The 23,903-nt window shown below is 41.3% G+C and overlaps 2 protein-coding genes across 2 annotated transcripts; one reads left to right on the forward strand and one right to left on the reverse strand.

Moving 5' to 3' along the window:
- Positions 1 to 9,041: 9,041 nt before the first annotated feature.
- Positions 9,042 to 14,632, reverse strand: LOC137284341 (glycoprotein-N-acetylgalactosamine 3-beta-galactosyltransferase 1-A-like). Its single transcript, XM_067816115.1, has 3 exons — positions 14,272 to 14,632; positions 11,141 to 11,760; positions 9,042 to 10,240 (listed from the first exon to the last, which is right to left on the reverse strand). The coding sequence occupies exons 1-3, from the start codon at positions 14,426 to 14,428 to the stop codon at positions 10,109 to 10,111; spliced, it is 909 nt and encodes a 302-aa protein (XP_067672216.1). The 5' UTR covers positions 14,429 to 14,632; the 3' UTR covers positions 9,042 to 10,108.
- A 2,221-nt stretch (positions 14,633 to 16,853) lies between these two features.
- On the forward strand, positions 16,854 to 23,885 carry LOC137284773 (glycoprotein-N-acetylgalactosamine 3-beta-galactosyltransferase 1-like). Its single transcript, XM_067816740.1, has 4 exons — positions 16,854 to 17,028; positions 19,641 to 19,820; positions 20,035 to 20,654; positions 23,009 to 23,885. Exons 2-4 carry the CDS (start codon positions 19,652 to 19,654, stop codon positions 23,162 to 23,164), a joined length of 945 nt encoding a protein of 314 aa, XP_067672841.1. The 5' UTR covers positions 16,854 to 17,028; positions 19,641 to 19,651; the 3' UTR covers positions 23,165 to 23,885.
- The last annotated feature ends 18 nt before the right edge of the window (positions 23,886 to 23,903 follow it).

Here is a 23,903-nt window from a genome sequence, read left to right on the forward strand (position 1 = left end):
CTTTAAGTGTTTTTGTTTTATAAATCGTATGCTGAAAATGTATACCGAATTCACTAGTTCCATTTCTAGCATTGCAGTAGAGCTTATTCTTGATGGTTGTCGAATAAAATCAAAATTATCTCATTTATATCTCATTAAAACTGATATATTAGTTATAACTCTAGTTACATCTCTATCGTCAAAGGTTCCGAACGATTTGTCAACATTTACACCATATTTCATCTGAAATGTACTATCTCAGAATGCTTGACATCCTCATAGCTTCAGATTAGGGTATTTCCACAAGACGTGGACATCTCCACTGGCCCTACATCTGCGACCCGCCTTACCAACCCATGTGCTGCATACTAGTCGGAATGAATGATCGGGAATTTCACCCGGAGGTCAACTTTAGAATAAAGCATCCTTTAAAAGGACACATGAACAAATTCCTTCCACAAATTTACCCAACGAAATACAAGTGACAAAACTACCTCATCTGTTTAAAATGCACATGTATGCCTTGGTGTATCAGAATGAACACGAATTTGTATAAGATGGATAACGTAATATTTGGTTTAGTCCCTCTCCTATACTTCCAATGATATTCTAAGTGTTCCCGTCTTTTGAAGTTTGATAATGCCCAGTCTAACTGCGATGTTTTCAAAGAGCATCATTAAGCGTTTCCCTTCATCCCGCTCGTTTCCATACTTTGGGAACATTGAAAATCTTCATTATACCACGATCTGTCTAAAACTGACCATGTCTGGAACGAGGTATACGGACGTCCTCTTTACTTACTCCATTCACCTAACTAGTAGGCGCACCCGTGGAACACCTTTTTTTTCAGAACTGGAATGCGATTCCGAAAGTCATAATGCACCAATGCTTTGGCGGATCTGAGAATCCCTACTCCCCCCGCCTTTTGATAATGACTAAAGACGACATTGAACTTAATGATGATTTAAGCATGTATTATCATAAAAGTGTTATAGTGAAGGGAGCTCGTGTAATTATGTTGGAATTGCATATATACATGGAGCCAATACTAATTGTGATCACTCTTGTGTATGGATTCAGAAAAAATCCATGGTTCCGTGGTTCCATTTTTTTCGGTTTGCTGTGTCACCGTGGGGTGATTGAATACTAGTATGACTTCCCAAAATGGCTTGTGACACCATTTCGAGATAAACATATTTTCATATATGCTGACATAAAATATATTAACATAATTATATATTAACTATTTCACGATATGGCTGAAATATTGCCGACGTGACGTGAAATATTAACTCACTCACTCACTCACTCACTCTCTTACGGACGTGTAGATCAGCGGAAAACAAAGATACATGAATGTAATTTGTGGAGCAATTCATCGCTATCTTGTCGATATTTCATAAGAATAACAGTCATCACAGTCATTACTGCTGTCCACCAGGTGGTGTTCAAGTCAGTACCTCGTAGGACCACCTCCAGCTGCTACCACTGCCCGACACCTCCTGGGTACAGATCGAATCAGTCGTTGGAGGTTTTGTTGTGAAATCCTTCAGAATCTCCATTCCTCTAGCAGCATGTGGAATAACTGTTGAAGATTCTGTGGTGGATTACGACGTCGACGTACCCGTCTATCGATCTGATCCCAAAGGTGTTCGACTGGGTTTAGATCCGGGGATCTGGATTAGCCAGATAGTCCACGGTGGTACGTGCTGTGTGGGGCCAGGCGTTGTCCTGTTGGAAGAGCTCCCGTTGACGCTCAACAAGGTGAAGGACGTGCGGACGGAGAATCTGGTCGATGTATCGATTGGCCGTCAGATTGCTTTGGACAAGCACAAGTTTTGATCTGCGGATGTATGAGATCACTTCCCACACCATAACATTCCCTTCAACGACTCTGTCCACCTGACTGATGCAGTTAGGAGCAAAACGTTCATGACGTCGTCTGTGGACATCGTCTCTACTATCACGTCGCCTGAGGAGATAACGGGAATCATCGCTAAACCATATGCGCCTCCAGTTTGCCAGATTCCATGCCAGCACCGTCTTACACCATCTCGCTCGTCGACATCGATGTAATCGTGTCAAAGAGGGGACAACTTGTGGACGTTTGGCTCATATTCTTATTTCTCGGAGACGGTTCCTGGTTGTCTGATTGGACACTCTTCGGGCTCCAAACTGTTCTTGTGCTTTGTCCCAGGCGGTACGATGGCGGTCACGTAGGTGGGTTGCCCGGATGTACAGATCTTGGGCAGGTGTGATGTAACTCCAGGTCTTCCTGATCTTGGACGGTCATTTGGCGATGTTGTTTGACGAAATCGTTCCCACAATCGACTTATTGTGTGGAATGAACAGTACTTGCAAAGATCGTAGATGAAATTGTGAGATTCATTTGGGTTTTTTATTAGTCACATGCTCTACTCATGTTGTGCACGTGAGAAACAATCATTGTAACTGATATTTGTGCTGCATGACATCCACGCACGTCATGACAATCCTGATTGATAAAACCGTTCAAAATCGCTTTTGGTTGCCTTTGGTCAAGCATGATCTTTTAAAACATTCCAGACATAATGTGCAACCCTAAAAAATGTTTGAGTTAACGTATGTGTACAAAATTGGAATTGTCATTTTTTTTATTTCATTTTGCGTTTCTTCTTTTGAAGAGTGTATATTCCACTCTGAACTGACATTAACATTGTAATCTTTTGTAACCAAACCAGATATTATCTTAAATGTCATTATCTAAAAAAGAGATATATTTAAGATTCATTATCCAGTCTGTGTTATGTTCGTATCATCAATATAACAATATACAAGCCGCAGCTTTGTCACTGCCCGATGTACATTTTGTTCATTGATAAGGTGCCGCATCGATGTGTTTGATGTGTTCCTGCATATGGTAAATGTATAATGGGCAGGTAGCCCCTTCACGGGATAAATAGTTCAACAGTTCAATTTGTAAGTCGATACACCGGTCATGTCCCCAGCTGTGGCGATTGAACCAAATTGTTTCAAAAGAATGTTTGATTGAACCAAGTTTCCAAACAATGTTTGATTTCTTGTAGTGAGGCAGTGTTTGACACGAGGTGAGGAGGTCGTGGCCTGCTGGGAGCTGACAGCGTGGAACTGCTGAGTTAGGCTGCCTTTGTCATGGACGTAGGCATGAAACTGTAGCCTTAGTAACCAGAAACAGCCGGACATAACAACAATAGTCAGCGATGCAAGGGACATCTCGATGCCTTTGCAATGTTGCAGTGTGTGGCCAAGAGCACCACGAGGAACACCTCAAATAAAGAGGAAATACCATTTCGGTTGCTTTGAATAAAACGATGTTTTTTCATAAAGACTGCAAGCGGCTTTAATGGAAATGTATGGTCAGCCGTGATTTAGAATATCTCAGTGCCATTCCACCCTGGGCCCACTTGCACAAAACGATCTTAGAGCTACAATTATTGTAAATCCTTAAGATCTCGATCTTACGCTTCGGCTACAATTGCCATCCACTTGCACAAAGTGATTGTAGGCTAAGATCATTGTAAGTTACAATCAAAACTTACAATTGGTAGGAACCAATTGTAAGGAGCTAAGATCATTGTAGTCAGTAGCAAAATGGCGTTCAAGTTGGTGTAAGTTTCACGCAAATAATTAGCTTTAGGTTTGGGGATTGCTTTTATACTGCATAAAGCTGTATGATTCGCCTCGACACTTCAACAACACGGAGAGTGCAACATCGATTTAACGTCAGAAATATCGTTATTTGAGGTAGTGAACAACATCATTATCGAGTCGATTATCATAGAGGACAATTCTCACCCGATTCAGTGTTGGAAAACGGTATGAACATCATACACTACCTTTTTGATAAACAAGGAAAGGATAGTAACGAAGATGTCTGCATGCGCTTAGCAGTGGCCATGACCTTTTCAATAACTCAAGGGCAGCTAATCTTAGTTTTTACGCAAGATGGGTGTGGTTTCCCTCTGCATATCATGCCGTTGCCGTAAAATCTGCTGTGCCCAAAATTAATACAGTGCATGTTCTGTTGTGACAGAACAGATATCCACATATTTCTTTTCGGTGAATGATTTTGTCTTTCTTTATCATTGAAATAATCTACAGTTGGATAAAGTACAAAATTATGTTTTTTTCTACTGACGAGAGACAAGAGTTTTAATCTATGCATTTTTAATATAATACAAGATTAGTATTTTTCAAACGGGAAAAATACACTAGCTGGGGTATGTGAAATTTGCATAAAACGTTTTTTTAAACAAAGCGAATAATAATTATCAAGAAACACTCCCACAGTCATGTCACACTTTCATATCTTTACAAATCTAATGCTTGTGGGATATATATGGGATTTTACTCCAAATAACACCGATGCCAAACTATGTTCAACTGACAGCCATGGTACATTGAGGTGTTATATCATAAGGAAATTTTATTTATGTGCTATCTTTCAATTTCATGATTATTAGGTCAATAACTCAAGGCCCAATCTGTTAACGTATTTGCATTTCAATACTTGCATAAACATGATAGTTCTGTGGTTGCAGTATCACATACTTAGTTCATAAAAAATTAGAATGTAGAAAGATTAGAGAATAACCCCTGAGGTACGAGTGATTATACATGTTACCTTCCACGTTATCGCTTCCTTCTTCAACGTTATCATTTCCTTCAAAGATTTGTGGGTAGGGGTTTTTGGGTTTGTTTTTTTTCTTTTGGTTTTGTTTTGTTTTCATGAAAAATCTGCAAGGTACGATTAAAGAAGGAATGTCATTTGCGTGCGGGAACAAGTTCCACGTTTTATTTGCGCTGCATGCTATGCGCACTTGAAGACACCTGTAGACAGTAGTCCAGTTTAAGAAATTTCTACCTCCAACGTTGAAGAGTTCGAATTGGATTAGGGCAATTGTACGGTGATTGTAAAGTTGATTGTAGGGGCTTAAGATTGATTGTAACTAAGATTGCTCTGTGCAAGCGGGCCCTGGTTAGGTGCATACCCTCTTGAAGCCTCTTCTGGTTATGATCATACAATGCAGTATAGAAAGTATTAAATATGACGCATCTCATATTTGGGATTACATTTTCGCGGTACTTTTGTTGGTTTAACCCCCATCCGGAATTCAAACACACACTCTCTGAATTAGCACACATATCCATTCGTCTAACCGCTCACCGCTAACGGTATTATACATCACGTTGGTTTGATCTTCAGCAACCCGTGATTATCGTAAGCGACAACTTAAGGCATGGGATGGTCAAACTCGCTGACATGGTTGACACATGTCAACGTAACCCAAAAAAGTAGGTCGATGCTCATGCTGTTGATCATTGCATGGATTGTCTGGTCCACACTCGATTATTTACAAACCGAATATTGTTAGTGTGGCGTAAAGCTTAACTCACTGAAAATGTCCACCTGTGCCAAACCGGGTGTAAAAACATTGTGTGCAGACTCTTTCCGTGTTGTCACAACCCCTAATGTGCAGTACACAGCCCTGTGCACTTAAACGAACCCACGAATCCGTTGCGATATGACCAGATGATGGCTACATGCATACGTGCATACACCTAGTTGCGGGTACACCAACGTGCAGTAAACTTGGACAAAGTTCTGTGACTATGTGTCCCAGTGCACTCAGCTGTGACTTTGGGTACTTTGTTAGGATGAGAGAGCCACAATAAACTCAGTGCGCCTAGTGGCAGCAAGGGTTGTATACTCCCCAAGGAGTTGAGATTGATAATACGATGAGACGGACATCCAATGATCGGGGGAAACAAACACCAGCGCCTTGAGCAATAGTTGCATGGGTATGTGCGCTATATAAATATCCAATAATAATAAGTAATACTTGTTACAGGGGCTACACTGAGAAACGGGTGATCACGATCAGTGGTCAGTTGTGGCAATGTACCCCGTCGTACTGAAAGATGAAACATATGAAGTAATAAAGCTTAAGAACAAGTGTTAGTTCCTAGTGTGTGCTCTGTACAGCAGAAAGATGCAAAGATCTTCTCATCGTGTGATCGAAATTCACCTTAATTAATGTGTTAGTCTTGATTTATCAGCACCGCGTCCCTCGTAATAAAATCCAAAGACGTGCACCGTTTACGGCTTTCGTTTTCGGCCAGGACTAGACTGGTCTGTAGCAGCCTACGTTCACTCGTCTGACGTGGTCAGGTGGTCAGTCCTGCTCGGCGTGCATCACGTCTCATTGTCTCAAATGCACAGGACTATGGCCATGATGTCAATCAGATGGATTATCTGGTCCAGACTCGGCTTTAACACACGCCCGTCATGCAGCTGGAACGTTGCTGGGTGCGACGTAAAACAACACACTTTCATTCACACCGTGTCCCAGGCGATGTTCAACCGCACTCATACACTCACTCACTCACTCATACAATACAGAACAAATCAGATATGTTATTATGATTTATTTGTGAGTGGACAGTCCATCGTACGGATTGGGAGTTCCTGAATCGTCGTAACGCCATGATGCGTGTACAGTCAGAGATGCTGCTTATAACCAATGATTTGAACCATCATTTACACCCTGCACTGATGAGCTTGAAAAACACAAAGAAACAGAACAGAGTACACGGCTAACAAGATGCTTAGGAGAGAACTATGCAGGGCAAGATAAACGAGTGCTCATTGGCCAATGCACCAGATATGATACCCGCCCATTTTGCACACTACAAATATCACATTATACAATTAGTGGAAATTTCATAGTATTGTACATATGACTGATCTTTTACTTCTATCATTTGGTATTTTACCGTTTTCCATGAATATTATTGAGGGTACAACGTGTTCTTCAAAAGTAATTACTATCTGTTTATTAGTCATAGATTCTGTCCTTATTCTTATTGGCGGGTATAGCGCCCGTGACCAAAGATTATCATTTTACTTGAAGTGAGTGAGTATGGTTTTACTCCGCTTCAGGGAATATTACAGCAATATCACGGCGGGAAACATTAGAAACTGGCTTCACACAATGTGCCCATGTGTGGAATCGAACCCGGGTGTTCGGCTTGACAAGCCAGCGTCTAGGCTACCCCGCCGCCCCGCCATTTTACTTGTGAATTCAAACACTTACACGTCGTCTAAACGCCACCGTATTTTCTTCTGTACTTGGTGCAGTCACAAACCCAAATAATATTTCTTGAAACCAGCTGCTGTCATGTTACGTAGTTCATAAGGACTAAAATCGACATCGCTCCTAAATCATCCAGATCTACGTTGCCAAAACTGGCATACCGAAACATAAGTCTCATTGACCTATTCAGACACTGCCCTATTTGTCAGCCGATCCGAATTTTCTCGTGTAAAAGTGTAAATTGACACCTCAAACAATTCTAGTTAAACTGAATTCCAATTCCTTGTTTTATAAGGAAATGATATTTATAAATGAATAGTAATTATAAACTTTAATAACACCGTCTTTCTATATGTCGAGGTTCAGGCAGCATACCTTAACTATTAAACTGCAGACTGCCCATGTTGGATGAGGTCGTAAAATGAGTCACAATGCATCTGACTCACTGGTTAAAACTGTTATGTGTTTTTTGAGATTATTCAGGGCAGTTCTGTAAGGCACAACGAGGTTCGTGTAATATCAGTTCCGTCAGAGAAAGCCAATTTTTTTTAGCGGCAGAGCCTCGTTTTGAGATTTCCACGATTTCCAGGTTTCCGCTTGTCAGAGCTCGCTTTACGACAGAGCATGCCCTACGACGTGTTTGCTAGGATTAGTAGGACCTTATAATTAGTGTTGCAATATTCAAGTGCATAGACTTATCAAATCATACTGATTAATATTTATGCATCCAGTTAACTGACATAGTCTAAAAATTCTGGACTGGTTATCGCACTAAGTTGCGCAATAGGACGGAACCAAGTAAACCGGAAACGAGACTGTTCTCTAATCAATGTTTTGACATGCATTACATGCATCATATTATTATACCTTGACCTTGGAACACTTGTCATTTGTGACGAACAGTTTCTTGCAGCATTGGACCGTTGTTCCTTCAGGTTTTCTTCAGGACTGCCCAGTATTGCTGAACCTTAAGTGTGTAAATTAATAACAATCTTTCTTTGAGTAGTATATTATTCTATGTATACTCATGGAAACGAAGAATGGAACTCAAAGTACAAGTGTTCCTGAATTCCTCTCCGAGGTTTTTCACCAGGTATGTACAGTTACTCTGTCCAGCTCGAACTCTGTCTTTCTCGGACTGTTGTATATACCGGACTGAACTTCGGGTCCCGATGTAATCTTTATTTTGTCATACTGAAAAGGCTCTTTATCTCGGAATCTCATTATTTCGGATTTGGGAACAAAGTGTCAACCCGAAAAGGTAGTTACATGTTTCAACATTGCTTTAAAATCTGAGTAGAAAGTCTGTTGGCCAACTTGAATCAACAACCCGTTGATTGGTTTGGGCATTTTGTCTTAGTTGTATTCCACTGTGTGTGAAATTCTGGAAATAAATAAAGGTACACGTATACTTTCCTTTTCGTTTCCATGAGTATATTTTCAGTTCTGAATGAGTCCTTGCGGCGACCTCTCGTGAAACGTTTGCATGGAAGCGAGGCTTTCACACTGTATTTTGACAAGGCCTTCGTGGATATTTGCAGTACACAGTTGCCTACCTTAGGAAACTTATGATCCGTGATATCACCTTATCACGTTTCTAATATGATACCAGTACTCATGGGTTTCTCACTAACGTACTCACTCACTCACTCACTCACTCACTAACTGTAGTCAACTACATCAAACTCCTCACCCGTCTACGTGGCCCCTATCACAACTGTTCATCAATCATTACAGCGTCATCGAAAGCTACAGTAATTTTGATTTGATAACATAGCTAAAGGTTCTTTGTTTTGGAACCATTCCAAAAGCCTGGAGGTTACATGTGGCCGACTGCGAATCCTCTCTCTGACATGTCACAAGAAGGAATCGGCATATTCAGTAAACAACACATTCTAGTACACATCATATCCTGTGTCTTTGAAAGCCTTCACGAAAACCGTACGATGAAATGTACGATCAATGACTACCTTTAATAAGTCTATTCGTCCGAACACTGCATGATCAATGAGTGATGCACACACGTCTGGATAATGATGAATTGACAATATACATGATTGTGTTCATGTTTGTTCAGAGAAGGCTGCGGTTTCATGAGCTGATTTCAAATAAGTATTGAGCCTTTGGAGTCCAATACGACCATCTGCTCTATGGATTTTATGACAACACGTCAATCAATTTGCAACATATGGTATAGGTGTCATATTTCTGGTTGATCAAACGACCATAAATTTATAAACAAGAAAACAATACTGGAGCAAATCCAGCAATACTAAAACTAAATGACTCTTCACAGTCATCGTGGCCATAGTCTTGTATCTGCAAAGTTTCATTTCTAAGCAAGACAGGAAATGGATTAAACCGTATTTGTCAGGCAAAATTCCACGGCCAAACTCTGAATATTAAGCACCCAACTGCCAAAATGTTTGTAAATAGAAAAGGCAAAGCCCTTTCTACATCTGTATGAAATCAGGGTCGCCTGTACAATTCTGACTATATTGTATGTAGTAGAGTATGTATCTTTTTGACGGCGCATTCAGCGGTATTACAACGGGTTTAGGTATTCATCCTAATGGAATAAAACCGTCTAGGGTAACGGGGTGTGTGTGAGTGGTTTGCTGTTATATATTTGGCTGCACGTCTAAATTATTCACTGTTAATGTGTAATGCTTTACAGCAAGGATCAGGTATATCCACCATGCTTTACGGAATGGTCCTTACTGAGGTCTTGTGAACGACTGGTCCATATTCTCCTTAACTTTCGGAGTTTTGAAGCGGTTGATGCGACAGAGACACAAACATCGTCACACAAAAGCACCGCGCTTGGTTGTCTTTGTTTCTGTAATGTGCAATTGATATCACAGACGCACAATCATCTCCACAAAAGAGCACTGCCCCTGCTTGTCCTTGTTTCTGTAGAGAGCAGCTGATATGACCGAGGCACAAACATGACCTCACTATGTGTTACCTCTGAGACCGACGGAGGATCAAACTGCACCCTGCACCACGACGTGCTACCTGCATGTGTTGGGCTTATGGAATCCATGAACGATCAGGTTGTTCAGGAGGTAATGTATTGCCCGCATGTCTCCTTGATTCATGTAGTGAAACGATACTGATACGTCGCTCAGTCTGTTGTTTGATTTCTGTAAAACACAGTATGTACATTTCAAAACATGGACATGTGTATTGACCACTCTCTCGGATGATATGATCGGTATACTCATACGGACCTGCTTGACTTGTGAATCAGAAAAGCAAAATATACGGTAAGCATAAAATAGTAACCCCAAAATAATTAGCAAAACTTACTCCTGTTTGGAATAATATTTTACTTTGTTCAAACACTTTTAGAATCACGCGAGGGTAAGGTGACAATGTCAAGTGATGATTGTGCACATTTAGCTTAGAATCGTTCACCGTGTAGGCTTTCTTTCTATAGCACATAACTACCACTCGTTATGAACACATTAGAGTGAGTTAAAGTTATCCCAGACGGGAAAAGCTACAGACTGGAGACTTTATGGATTCTGGAAGGCATATGTCTCAACAAACAGCACAAGGAAACCAGTTAAAATCCTTTGTTTCAATCTTGAAAGGTGAAGATTATTTCCTGTATCGGATGTTTGATCCAACACAGCAATTAATCTGGTTAAGGGGACATTACAATGAAAACATAACGTTTGTCCCAAACGTCAAAAGCTAAAGGCCAGATATTCTATGTGATTCTTCAAAGGCATTTAGAAGTTGGCGTAGCAATACTGGACAAATTTCATGGATAGCAACTTCTTGAGTTTATTTTCATGACGTTACGAGGCTTATCCTAGCCCCTTCATCAAGTTGAGCTGAACTGAACAGTAAGGCTAACTGTTGGGCAGAGTTAACAGTTAGCCTTACTGTTCAGTTCAGCTCAACCTGATAAGGGGGCTAGGATAACGTCATGAAAATAAACCCAAGAAGTTGCTATCCATAAAATTTCTCCTGTACAGATATTCTATGCCTTCTCGAAGGTATATGTTTGAGCAAACACCCGAAAATCCACCTACCCAAAATGGCTGTCGCATGTGCACCCAAGAAGGTGTGGTGACAGTCTGTCCAATCATAAAGTACTCAGCAGACGACCAGTGAAAGACTTCCAGATTATTATGATCTGTACTGTTTCCGGTTACTCCACCAAGGGCCTTTACACACATCCCGATCCGTCTATCCTCAGCGCCCTTTTCTTCGCACTCTTGTTTCTCATTACTGTGGAGCACTATGTCTTTTACCAAGTCCCTGCTCATCACATAACCTGCTCCTCCGCTGTGATAGGTGAAATCTTCCAGAATAAATTTGGAACCATAGTATATAGGCTCATCCGGGTTCTTGTCTTTCAGGAAGTGACGTAGGTTGTCTACAACGACATATGTATCATCGTCTGCTTTTAGGAACCAATCAGCTTCGTGTATGTAATCTTTGAAAATGTAACGCAATGCACCCATAGTTTTCTTGATTAGATTTCTACGTTTCTCTTCAAAACCAAGACCGATTGTTGGGAATGTTGAGTCATTCAAAGAGCTGAAGAAGAGAGTTGTGTCACACTCTCTTGCCCATGTTTCTTTCACCGAAGCAGTTCTGTTTTTGAGATTCTTTGGTTGTGTCAGTATCCAGCACAATATTCGAGGAGCTGTGTGAGACACGAGTTCGCAATGATAAAAAAAAATTGTCTACAACAGATCACATATTGCAATGGGATAGAATACGTGAGTGAATTAACTTAGTTTTACGCCGTCGCAATATTACAGCAATATCACGGGGTAGGACATCAAAACTAGGCTTCACACACTGTACCCATGTGGGGAATCGAACTCAGGTATTTGGCGGGACGAGTGAACGCTTTAACCACTAGGCTACCCCAAAGGGATAGAAACTTGACGTGCAGCGAACGGCACAAGTGAGTGAGTAGTTTTACGCTACTTTTGGCAATTTTCTTGCAATATCATGGCAATAACTGTACCTTGGAACGTAACACGCGTCTTCAGCGTGACGAGCGAACCTACCGCCGCTACAGGCAGAAGAAAGTATACGTAGTTTTTTTCGAACCTTAATTATAATTTAAGGTTTACTGAGCCCTGCGCGTATACCACGACTTACAGAAAATCAGCGTTTCCGCTGGCCAGAGATTTTGGTTTCCATCGAAACATGTTTCTCATCTCTATGGAGACGTTTTCAGCATTACGGGAACAAGCATGACGTCACATGAGCAAGACAACGCTTTACCCATCTAACGAATCAATTCCAGACGAAATTCCAGTTTGACTGCTCCGACCATTCCTGGTTTACGTCCAATCAGTTACAGTGTGTACGGAAGCGACCGAGTGGCACAGCGTCCGATTTTCTTCCAAGATCACCGACAGTCACGTCTTCCCTGGTGCTTACAGCATCTACGGCATAAGAAACAGGGTTGTGATAGTGTTTAGTTCAGTGGCGAGTGGAGATTTCTTCTGGATAGCTCAGATGTCATTACAAATGTGTGCAGGCGGAGAAGCTGCATTTTTCAACGGTAACGCGTTGCTCAACGTCGACAGTTTTGTAGGAAAAGCTATAAGGTAAGAGGTGGCATGACATTTCATGGTCCAACACAACTTGTCACCGTCAGTGGCAAACGGACTGTGATGCAGAGATGAGATAATAGGACCCCATGTGCAACCGTTCATTCACGGACAGGGCACGTAACTTCATGACAGTCCCTTCCACAGGTCGTTTTCTGAGGTAGAAAAAGACTCCTGAACTCCCACTGCCAACTGTTTCTCCGGATCGTTCACTATTGAGCATGTCTGGGACGAAACGGAGCGACGTTCACGTCTAACCCAGAATCAGCCATTAACTGAACAAGCGTTGCTTCAGACATAGAACATCATTCCCCAAGCTTTCTCCAATCGCTTAGTGTCGTCTAGGCGTCGTCGATGTCAAACCTGTATCAACACCAATGAGGGACCAGCATGATGATGAATTTGTGAACTGACTTTTGCCCCACATCACTTCAAGGGCGTGTCACGATGCCTAGTGTCAAGTCATACAGATTTGATCTTATCCTGCCAACAGTTAAACAGTGGTTAACACTCCAAATAATCCACAGTGACTTTATGTCCCTAGTATATGTTTTACAGTATATGCAGACTTTGGGTTTGTTGTTTAACGACGCACTCAGCAATGTTAAGCTATAATGACGGCGGTTGGTAAATAATCAAGTCTTGACCAGATAGATAATCTTGTAATTGACTTCATGGGCATCGATCTACGCAAATACAGCGACATGCATTGACTATGTCAGCGAGCCTGATCCGGCTAAGGTTCAGTACAGATTCTTGTACCGATCGTAGGTTCAATACAGATTCTTGTACCGATCTAAGGTTCAATACAGATTCTTGTACCGATCTAAGGCTGAATACAAATTCTTCTACCTATCTAAGGTTCAATACAGATTCTTGTACCGATCTAAGGTTCAATACAGATTCTTGTACCGATCTAAGGTTCAATACAGATTCTTGTACCTATCTAAGGTTCAAATACAGATTCTTGTACCGATCTCATGTTCGATATAGATTCGATACTGATCTCCAAACCGGTACAAGAACACGTATCTAAAACGTCGAAAAGAAACATAATGCAGTGTGTGAAGCCCACTAGAACTTCTGGTGTCCTTCTTGATATTGAATGAATATTGATAAAAGCGGAATAAAACTAACCCCACTCACTCACTTTGGAAATATAATGCGTTGTATAAAGGTTTCAGGATTGTATTATTAAGGTTCAATAAATTGAAGCCTTAAAGATGAATGTACCTATATAAATAGACATGGTTACAGTCCAGCTGCCGTCAACAGTACCTGCCCCCCAAAAAACCACAAGAAGGATAATTTCCTCCCTTGAATTTACTGGCTGTCTGCTGAGTACGTACAGTCTCGATAGTTTGGTACTGATCATTTTATATTTTCCACTGGCATGGATATAGAAACATGTATTGGGGAGGCTACAAGATAGCTTTGCTTTAGTACGACATTTCTCCACACCCCAAGACAAGAGATACAAAACCGCATTTTCTTATTGTGAATTTTACTTAGGAATCTTCAATAACTATTGTGTTCCCATACTTAGGTATTAAACTGAATTCTACAACTGTATGCATGATACGTACATCTTCCTCTGTTTTCTGTTTGGCCCGAGTCCCGCGTGTGCACCACAATTTGCTTGTTACGACGACCTTCCTCGCTGCTCCTCCAATGAAGCTTCAAGTTGTAAGAAAGAAGCACAACTGTAAGACCAACAGCAGCACCTCGAAAAGATGCGGTCATGTTGGGGTGTCTTGATGCTCACACGGACTCAATGCATGTCCGGCTTCATAGTCATGGTGATGTTGTCTTGTCCTACACGCTGCTGTATGTACTGTGAACAAACAGTGCCCTTCCATTAGTCCCTGTATTGTCATCACCAGCAGCTGGTTGTATTGATGTCTCCATGTGTACACGGCATGTCTTGGATTACTGTTTAGCCAGTGTGGAGATCTGACAGCCTCACCCAGCATATTAATACTTCAATAGACAACATGACTCAGTAATGTGGCGCCACGCAGCTTGGTAGGATTACATAGTTGATTTTAACAGCTCAGTGTTTCTGTCAATCTTCTTGATTCTGCTCACCTGTAATCTGTTTGAAACCCGTGGAGTTTCGTAGTCTGTGAAACCCGTGAAGATCCCGGGGTAGAATAGGGCTTCAGCAACCCATGCTTGCCAGAAAAGGCAACTATGCTTGTCGAAAGGAGCGACTTACGGGATCGGGTGGCCGTGCTCGCTGACTTGGTTGACACATGTCATGGTGTTGATCACTAGATTTTCTGGTACAGACAAGGTTATTTACAGACCGACCGCCGCCATATAGCTGGAATATGGCTGAGTGCCTTGTAAAACGAAACTCTCTCACTCACACACTCATAGTCTATGATTCGACTACCAGGTCAGTGACAAGAGTACATGATCTACTCATCCAAAACCGGTTTAAGAGAAAAGGGAATTAAAATGTTGCAAACATTCATTCGGGCCTCTGGTGTCAGATGATTAGAAACCATCAACATGCGGCTTACAGGTCGACAGGCACGTGTTGTGACGCTCCTAAGACAGTTCATATTGACAACAGAGGCCAATGCGCGTCTGGGTTATCAGGATTTCAGACGAACGTTTCATTTTGCATATCGTAATAGGCGTGGTTGTGACGACGATGAACTGAATCCCAAACAATTGCCTGCTGGGGAGCTTATAGTGACCGTGGATTGGTTAAAGCAAAGGGGTTGCGCAGCATAGAGAAAATGACCAGTCTTCTTACATGCGAGCGAAGCGAGCAAAGGTTGGCAACGTACTTTCCTCGCTTCGGTTCAAAAAATATTTTCCATGTCAAAATATAATATCGCCACCACCAAAGGTATACACCCATTACTTCACTGGGTTGTACTGTCACATTTCCAACCCCATGTTGAACAATGACTCACGTGAAATATTTTTATCTAACATTTTAAGCGAAACGAAGGTGTATCAGACCGTTCTTCGCCTCCATTCCCCCTTCCAGCCTCAACGGAGTGAAGGAACAGGGGGTATTATTCCATATGGAATGCTTACAGTTACCTCCCCTGTGTTTTTATGTAGGATAAATGTTACGAAAATGGGCTAGGAAATGTGAGAGCACAACCAAGTGAGGAAATGGGAGTGTACCTTTGACCGTGGGGATATTTTATTTTGACATGAAAAATATTTTTCGATCCGAAGCGAAGGTAGTACGTTGCCAACGGTCGTTCACATATAAAAAGACTAGTCATATTCTCTATGCTGCGCCACCCCATTTGCGCTAGCCTACAGTTTGCCTGTGGTTAAAGTGTGGGTAAGCTTCACTATGACTCACAGAACCACAGTATCAAGCTTAGAGATTCGGTCAGTCATACTGACCCTGCAATAAGGGTCGGGGTAGCACAATGACACTGTTGACAACGTTGCACTGTTTGCAAGGTGCCTGCTTACCGTGCACTAATTGTCACTGCTCATGTGGGGAATCGAACCCCGGTCTTCGTCGCGACGAGCGAACGCTTTCACCACTAGGCTACCCCACAGAATGAATGTTTGACTGTCCGTGGCGGTTTTACTCACTAAATCAAAAGCATCGATTTTTTAAATTCCTTTGCGTCCATCAAGGTTTCTAGCGGTCACAGTATCTACGTTCACACTTTACAAACAGTTACAGGAACTAGATATCCGGTAGAAGTTGAATAGAAATATAATTAGTAATAAATATCTCTAAACAAATTGGACATTTGAACCGATGTCCAAATAACCCCTGTTTTTAAGGAGTGTTATATTCTGAAATATATCTTTGGACCTGATCCATCTGGTTATTCCACAAGTTTAAAGCTGTAGAAATGGAGCGTTGATGACCCTTTCAAACAGATTGTACACGCTTCTGTAGTGGTCATATGTAAAGTGCTGACGTAAATAAAAAAAATTATATTTCAAGCTTTAAATAATTTCTTAGAGATATGGAAAGAACTACGAACTTTTCTTGCTCTAATTTCGCATTCACAAACACACGTGTGATGGAATAAATATAATGGGAGATATATGTACACAATGTACATCGACCATGTGAAGTGCCTAAAGCTCCAGGTCCGATCAGGTTACGATTTTGCGAAACCTGTTGCCACTCTGAAGGCCGTCCTGTATTTGTAATCAGGCAGTAATCATTGGGATCATATCATTAAGGTATGAGCAGCTTGTTCATAGTGAGTCTGATACATAGAAAATTTAAATGTAAGGAAGGTATAATGTTCGCGAGTGCCAGTCAAGTACTCTTACACGCTTACTAGAGTGTACTGGGATGCGTCTTGGGGGTTTGTATCAAATAATTTGATGTGAAGGTAAGATTTTTTAATGAACGCTTTAGATTGATTGTTGATTGTATATCATATCTGTTGCACAGGTTTGGTATGGGTTCCTTCATAACTGCACGAATCATTCTGTTTCTGTTTATATACACATGCGCATTACTTAAGCACCATCTGCATTTTTACGAAAACACTGTTTCTGTATATTCTATGAAAACAAACAAAGACATGAAACTGAAATTTGACAATAACACACAAAAACGTGAACATCAACAAAACTGGAACGCGTGGTCACCATGACTACTCCATCAGTCTGATTTTCGTTCAGTTCATAAATAATAGTTGTGATTGCATGACCTATCACTGGTGATCAGTTCTCCTTGTAGCCACCGCTGCCAATCTCCTTATATGTACTTGAAACAAGCACTAAAGACCTCCATGCGAACCAAAATAATGCTTCGATGACGTTGTTCTGTAAATGGGCGATGCGGGTGTAAGCTGGGGTTTGTCATTCATGAATATTGGACCACAGACAATTGGATGGTTTTTTTAATGTGGCACGACGGCGGTATCTTGTCCTTCCTGTTGATAACATTCTCTGTGCGTTGAGATCCAACCACAAAACACAACCATGTACCGTCACTTATCCACCAGCCAAGGGATCACTGGCTTGGTTCACCTCATGCTGTTATGCCTCATTAAACGTCTCTGTGCGGCCCACAAGTAGGTCAGGGCACTTCGCGACACCTCAGTACAGTCAGCTCTCGTCTATCCTACACCCAATAATCCGACAATCGCCTTAATCCGTCCACAAAATCAGAAAACCATATTAAACAGTGATAATTACTCTCGTTAATCCGACATTGTCACATACCGACCCCGACATACCAATCTAGCATGTGATTATTGTGAATACATTGTTAAAACATTCGGTAATCCGAACGTCTTCTGGCAAATCTTTTCGAAAAGCCTCATTATTGTCAGTTGACAGTAAGGAAACGATAACCCTTGTAGGAATAACACATTTCCTCTCTGACAATCTCCAAATTGGCCAACTATTAAATTAGCCAACTGTCAACTGCTGTGACAGCCAAGCATGGTTGTACACTTGGTCCAGTCTAGTATAGTCATTTTGGGCGGTTGAGCAATTTGGAACCATAACTGGTTCTTGAATATACGCTTGCCCAAGGAAATCTGGTACCGGAAGTAAGTCGGGTCTCCGTCTCGCCTATCGCAAATTGCACTTACTACGATCATGAACTTCCCGCAGTGGGCACCCTGTGAACATAAGAGTCTTAGCTTTTGTGATATTGTGTGAAGAAAGTGCATCGCAAGTGTATTCCAGTAAGGTTGCAGGTATGGTTGCCTGTTTAGGCCAAAGTTATTAACTCTATTCTTTAATTCAGGAGGTGCCTAATTAATGCTCATGTATATAACGTCTTTGTCGAAATCTATACCAAATCCTCGTGTTTACTAACACGCCAATGCACACCATGTACGGTAATCCATAATGTGCTGCTGAAGTTAATTATTCAGATTGAAAAGATTGATTCTTCATTGAATTGATCGTAACATGCACATTACTAATCAACGCTTTACTGCATCGATGAACGGGAATATTGGTATTGCAACGACTCAGTAAACAACATACGCATAATGTATGGATTAAAGTGGGTATATAAATACAGGCAATTCATCAATATTGTGAGCACTGCGAGAGTATGCTTCCGGGGGATTCACTATGATGCACCAAGTTCAGCCAGTGACACACGAAGGCGTCCATCCAGTTATGATAAATTTGGCCAGTGAAACATGGTGAGGTCAATAGCACACACTGTCACACAGTTAGTCAATGACACACACAGCCAAACAGCCAAAGAAACATGACGACGCACACGTAATGAAAGACACACACTATCACACAGACAGCCAGTGACACACAATGTCGCATTGGTAGCCAATGATACACAACGTCTCACAGTTAGCCAGTGACGTACAGTTTGACAATAAGAAACAATTAGTTAATGAGTGCACCAGTACAAACAAATACTCAAAAATAACCGAATTACGGGTGAAGATTATTTCTGGGCGTACCAGCGAGCTTTGAATATGGCTCCATTAAACAGTACTTCTATAACTAGTATATTGTGGCATGTCAGTTTAATTTTGAAATTGGATTTCACCACAAGCAGTGGTGTAGAATGGCTTGTGGAATCGGGTACAACAATTCAATTTACATACATAAGGAAAGATATCAGTGCTATATAATTTGTACGATTTTCCCATAACCATGACGAACTGTACAACTCCGACTATATCGTACTCATGTGTTTATGAATCATTATCGATTTCTCATGATAATAGGTGTCCTACAAAACACAATGTCACTCAATAATGTTTGTACCGTCTCCCAAAACTGCATACGAGTGGTGTTGTAATATATTCCTATGGTGCCAAATCTTACATGCTTGTAAAGTTTCTGTATACCATATTTTAGAATGTAAATGTAGTGAGACGTATCTGTTTTGTTGATCGTGGTACTTGAATAAGTCTCATATTAAACATAGTTACAATGTATCACTCGGACATAAATCCCACGCATTTACTCTTATTTCATACATACCACTTTTCGTTTTATTTTGTAGGAAACTCAAGAATGAAGGCATCCTGGGCTTTGTGCTACGGAATGCTAGCAGGAATCGTAGTTGTTCTGACTTTGGTTATCACCAAACTGAATATTTCAAGACGAAAGGGTGATCTATTTCCACGGGATGTGCTAAATAGTTTGAAATACGCCCTACATGCAGTACCCACTATTGACAAAGGTACAAGATACTAAATCTAATGTAAGAAAAAGTCTTAATCTGATTTTAGTTTGAAACTGAAATAAGTGATCCTCTCCAGTCTTGTTACCTCTATAAGAGGTAGTTCAGAGATTCAACCATTCTGGTGACAATTCACTTAAACAACTGTTGGTTTTTTTGTACGATTTTGCTACCAGTCGGTTGAGTGGTATTAATAATCCACTGTCGTTTCCAGGACAACGGATATTGTGTTGGATACTTACCCAACCTAAGAATTTGAGGAACAGGACTCTTGCTGTCAAAGAAACATGGGGAGGTAACTGTGACATCACTCTGTATTTCAGTTCCGTTACAGATAAACAATTTCCCACAATAGGCTTAGGTATACCAGAGGGAAGACGGAACCTAGTCAAGAAGGTTAGAGCTGCTTTGCAGTACATTGACAAGGTCTATTCGGACAAAGCCGACTGGTTCTTAAAAGCTGATGATGACACATTCATCATTGTCGAAAACTTACGTCATTTCCTGAGGACCAAAGACCCGGATGCACCGGTGTATTATGGATGTAAACTCGAGGGGAAACGTCTTCACTATCACAGTGGTGGCGGGGGCTACGTAATGAGCAGGAATGTTCTCAGGAGATTTGTTCAAAACATAAATAAGTCAACGGACTGTAAAATGCAAGGAGCAGAGGACGCGGCGATTGGGGGATGCTTGAACTCTCTTGGCATCCTTCCTTCTTACAGTGTCGATCAACAGGGGCACTTCGTCTTCCACTGGTCCTCGTTGTATATGTTCTTGTTGGGACTCACAGAGACCACTCCGAACTGGGTGATCAAAAGGCAACCATTCTGGGTAAGTAACTGATAGACGCAATCATACGTTTTGGGAATAGACCGTGAAACTAACTTAAAGCCCTATAACACCGGCTCCTGGGGTTGGTTCGGCTTTCTGTGTAAGACCACTCGATGGATTGGGTGGTCAGATTTGTTGATCGTATGTTGTTCGTTCCCCTGAATCAAAGCTCACAATATAACTTCCTGACTGAATACAGCTGCTGACAATTCGCCGCCATACAGCCATTATGAATCATGTGTAACATGAAACACAAACAAACTATATCTTATGTGTATCCAGTTATCCGTTGTTTGGCACTGGAGGCATGTTGACATATATAAGGTCACATCAGGAGTCTCTGTTACGTTCGGCCATAAACGCACATCATGCAATCTATGTAAACTTAGTCTCCGTACTTTTTCGTTACACTCCACTGTTGAGTCACTGTCGAACTGAAACAATATTTTAGAATGCGTGTCCCTTAAAACTGAAATTTATGTGCCTCTCGCCCCTTTCCTGAAAAGTGAATACCAAAGTAATGCACTTTTAACGTAAGCGAAGGTATTTCGAAAATCAACAAACAATGAAAACGGCCTCCACCTTTAGGAAGACACTTCAAAAAGTGACATCACAATGTACACATTACTATCTGTGGAAGAATAACATTTGCTTAACCCTGCTTGTGCCTCCGGAATCCTATCATATACCTGATGATCGCTGAAGACGATTATTAATTAGTAAACAAAAGACTTTACCAAGAACATCTATTAACAAGATGCCCCGATAATTATCAACATTATTTACACTACTTTTCGTATTCTACCATTTGACCACCCATGTGGATGAGTGAGTGAGTGAGTGAGTTTAGTTTTACGCCGTTTTTAGCAATATTCCAGCAACATCACGGCGGGGGACACCAGAAAATGGGCTTCACTCATTGTACCCATGTGGGGAATCGAACCCGGGTCTTCGGCGTGACGAGCGAACGCTTTAACCACTAGGTTACCCCACCGCCCCCCATGTGTATGAAACCAGATGAAAGAGCAAATGAGTACATCAGATGAACGCTATTTACAGGTCGCCCGCCATATAGCTGGAATGTTGCGGAGTACGGCGTAAACCTCAACTCACGCACACCCGAACTCAACAAATAATCCTCTGGGCATGATGCCGTCTGGGCCAGCAGCCTTAACACATTTACAATATTTTACAGCAGCTTCAATCTTTTCATGGGCAGCATCATAGTTTACAATATGGTCATTATCATTTAACATCAGTGTCATACTTATTGTCCAGACATTCGTCTATACTATCAACAACAGTTCAGTGTCATTGACCATCTCATTGTCCAAGTGATATTAGTCATATTTGCACACATCCTTAAAGTGTGTAAGAACCATTTGACTTTGGTCTTTGTACGCAGATTAGGTCACAAGTTCGTGAATCTGATTTTCACCAGATTGTTTTTAGTGCCTCAACATAACGATTTGCTTATGAGGCATTCTAGAAGCTGGTGGCTAGAGATGTCAACGATAAAACAAAGTATGTGTGTGTGTGTGTGTGTGTGTGTGAGAGAGAGAGAGAGAGAGAGAGAGAGAGAGAGAGAGAGAGAGATTTTCAACATGGAATATAAGACATAAAAGCAGGGACAGATAGACGAAACTGAGTGAAGAGATTTCATTGGTTACCAAGACTGATGACACTATTAGGTTTTCTAGAGGTAAAGCGGTTGACACGAACGTATCTCGCTGGTGTTGACGGGTAATAACGATCTTGTCGGTGGTGACGCTAGAACGACCACTCCGAGGAAGGTCATCTGTGGTCTCTGTACCATTGTATCAATTCTGGAGACGATGGTCATGTTTACTTGGCGGGCACCATCTTGGGCAGACACTCCAGCTTCCGAACGTCCGATAGTCTGGTTTCTTTCAATCTGAGTTAAGCTTCTCATTGTTGACCAAGGAGTGATAGACCCAAGTTTGTATCTTATACCCACTAATGGCAATTCGTATATGTTCGATTGCACGAGACGTGTGTGCATCCACATGTTCATTGGTTTGGTGCGTTTTAGTGATTCCTTTCAATGATGTGTTTTTACTCGGGCCTTCAAAAACGCAACAAATATTAACAAAGACCATCAGTCTTCACCGTATGCCAGAAACTCAGTTATGAATCTATTGTTACGATTTTTTTCCTATTTGGATAAAACGTTGCGTTTCTTATGCATGTGAGTATATGTGCTGGTCGGCAACAGAAAGCATACGATTGAAACCTGTATTTGACGAAAACATTACTCTAATTTCACTCTAATCTTTGTTAGAAAAACCCTCCTAGAAGATCATGCTATCAGTCTTACACTTTTTATGTTTCAGAGTCGTCATAACGTCGCAAGCAATGTGTCAGTTAGTTTCCACTTTGCGTTGCATGGCGATATGAGAGCGATGCACTTTCTTCTTAACAATCTCACCGTGTATGGCTACCGGAAACCTACGGTCTACCGGCCTGCAGGAGTCACACAGAAGCACTGACGGATGCGCATCCTCTTTTTGTTCTGAAAGTGCATTAAATGATCGTTGAAACTCGTGAAAACGTGTGAAAGTGAAATGCGCTCTATCCGCCTCTGAAGAAGTGTCCCTAAATGAGGGATGGTGGCCGTTCAAGCTGCAACATGACTTGAACTATCGGACTGGAAACTGGATTTGACATTAAACATGACTCTTGATGTGACACCTGATGTCGTGACTTGTAATGACGCTGGAAAGGAGAGACTACAACATTATGTCGCTACAAGGGTTATTTTATATGTTATTTTTGTATGTGTGAAACGAACTCATGTGACATTATGTGTTGATCCAACTGATATGACCGTTTTGATCATTAACGAAAGCTGATATTGTGAGTATAAGAGGACAGTCCGTGTTAGGTTCATGTTGTGACAGCAGACACAACATAAAAAACAACGACGGGTGGACTGTTTGAAATTGGTCTTGGCAAATATCTGGTCACAAATTCTGAACGAGATGTGACAGTGAAGAACAACATCACGAGCAGCCAAGTCACATGAACACCTTAGCGCTCGCACGAACTCGTAACATGAACGCATAGAAACATTTCTGTGAAGAAAGCGCATCAAAATAGCAAGTTTAAGTAAGCGAATATCCCCGACTCACATAATTAGCAAAGTAAGTTTGCCATGGATTGATTAATTAGTCGCACTGACCCTGAAACAAATATATCCAAGAAAGCCCACGCATGTGTAGACTATGT

Source organism: Haliotis asinina, chromosome 5 (genome assembly GCF_037392515.1).
Source record: "Haliotis asinina isolate JCU_RB_2024 chromosome 5, JCU_Hal_asi_v2, whole genome shotgun sequence".
NCBI classification, from domain to species: Eukaryota; Metazoa; Mollusca; class Gastropoda; order Lepetellida; family Haliotidae; genus Haliotis; species Haliotis asinina.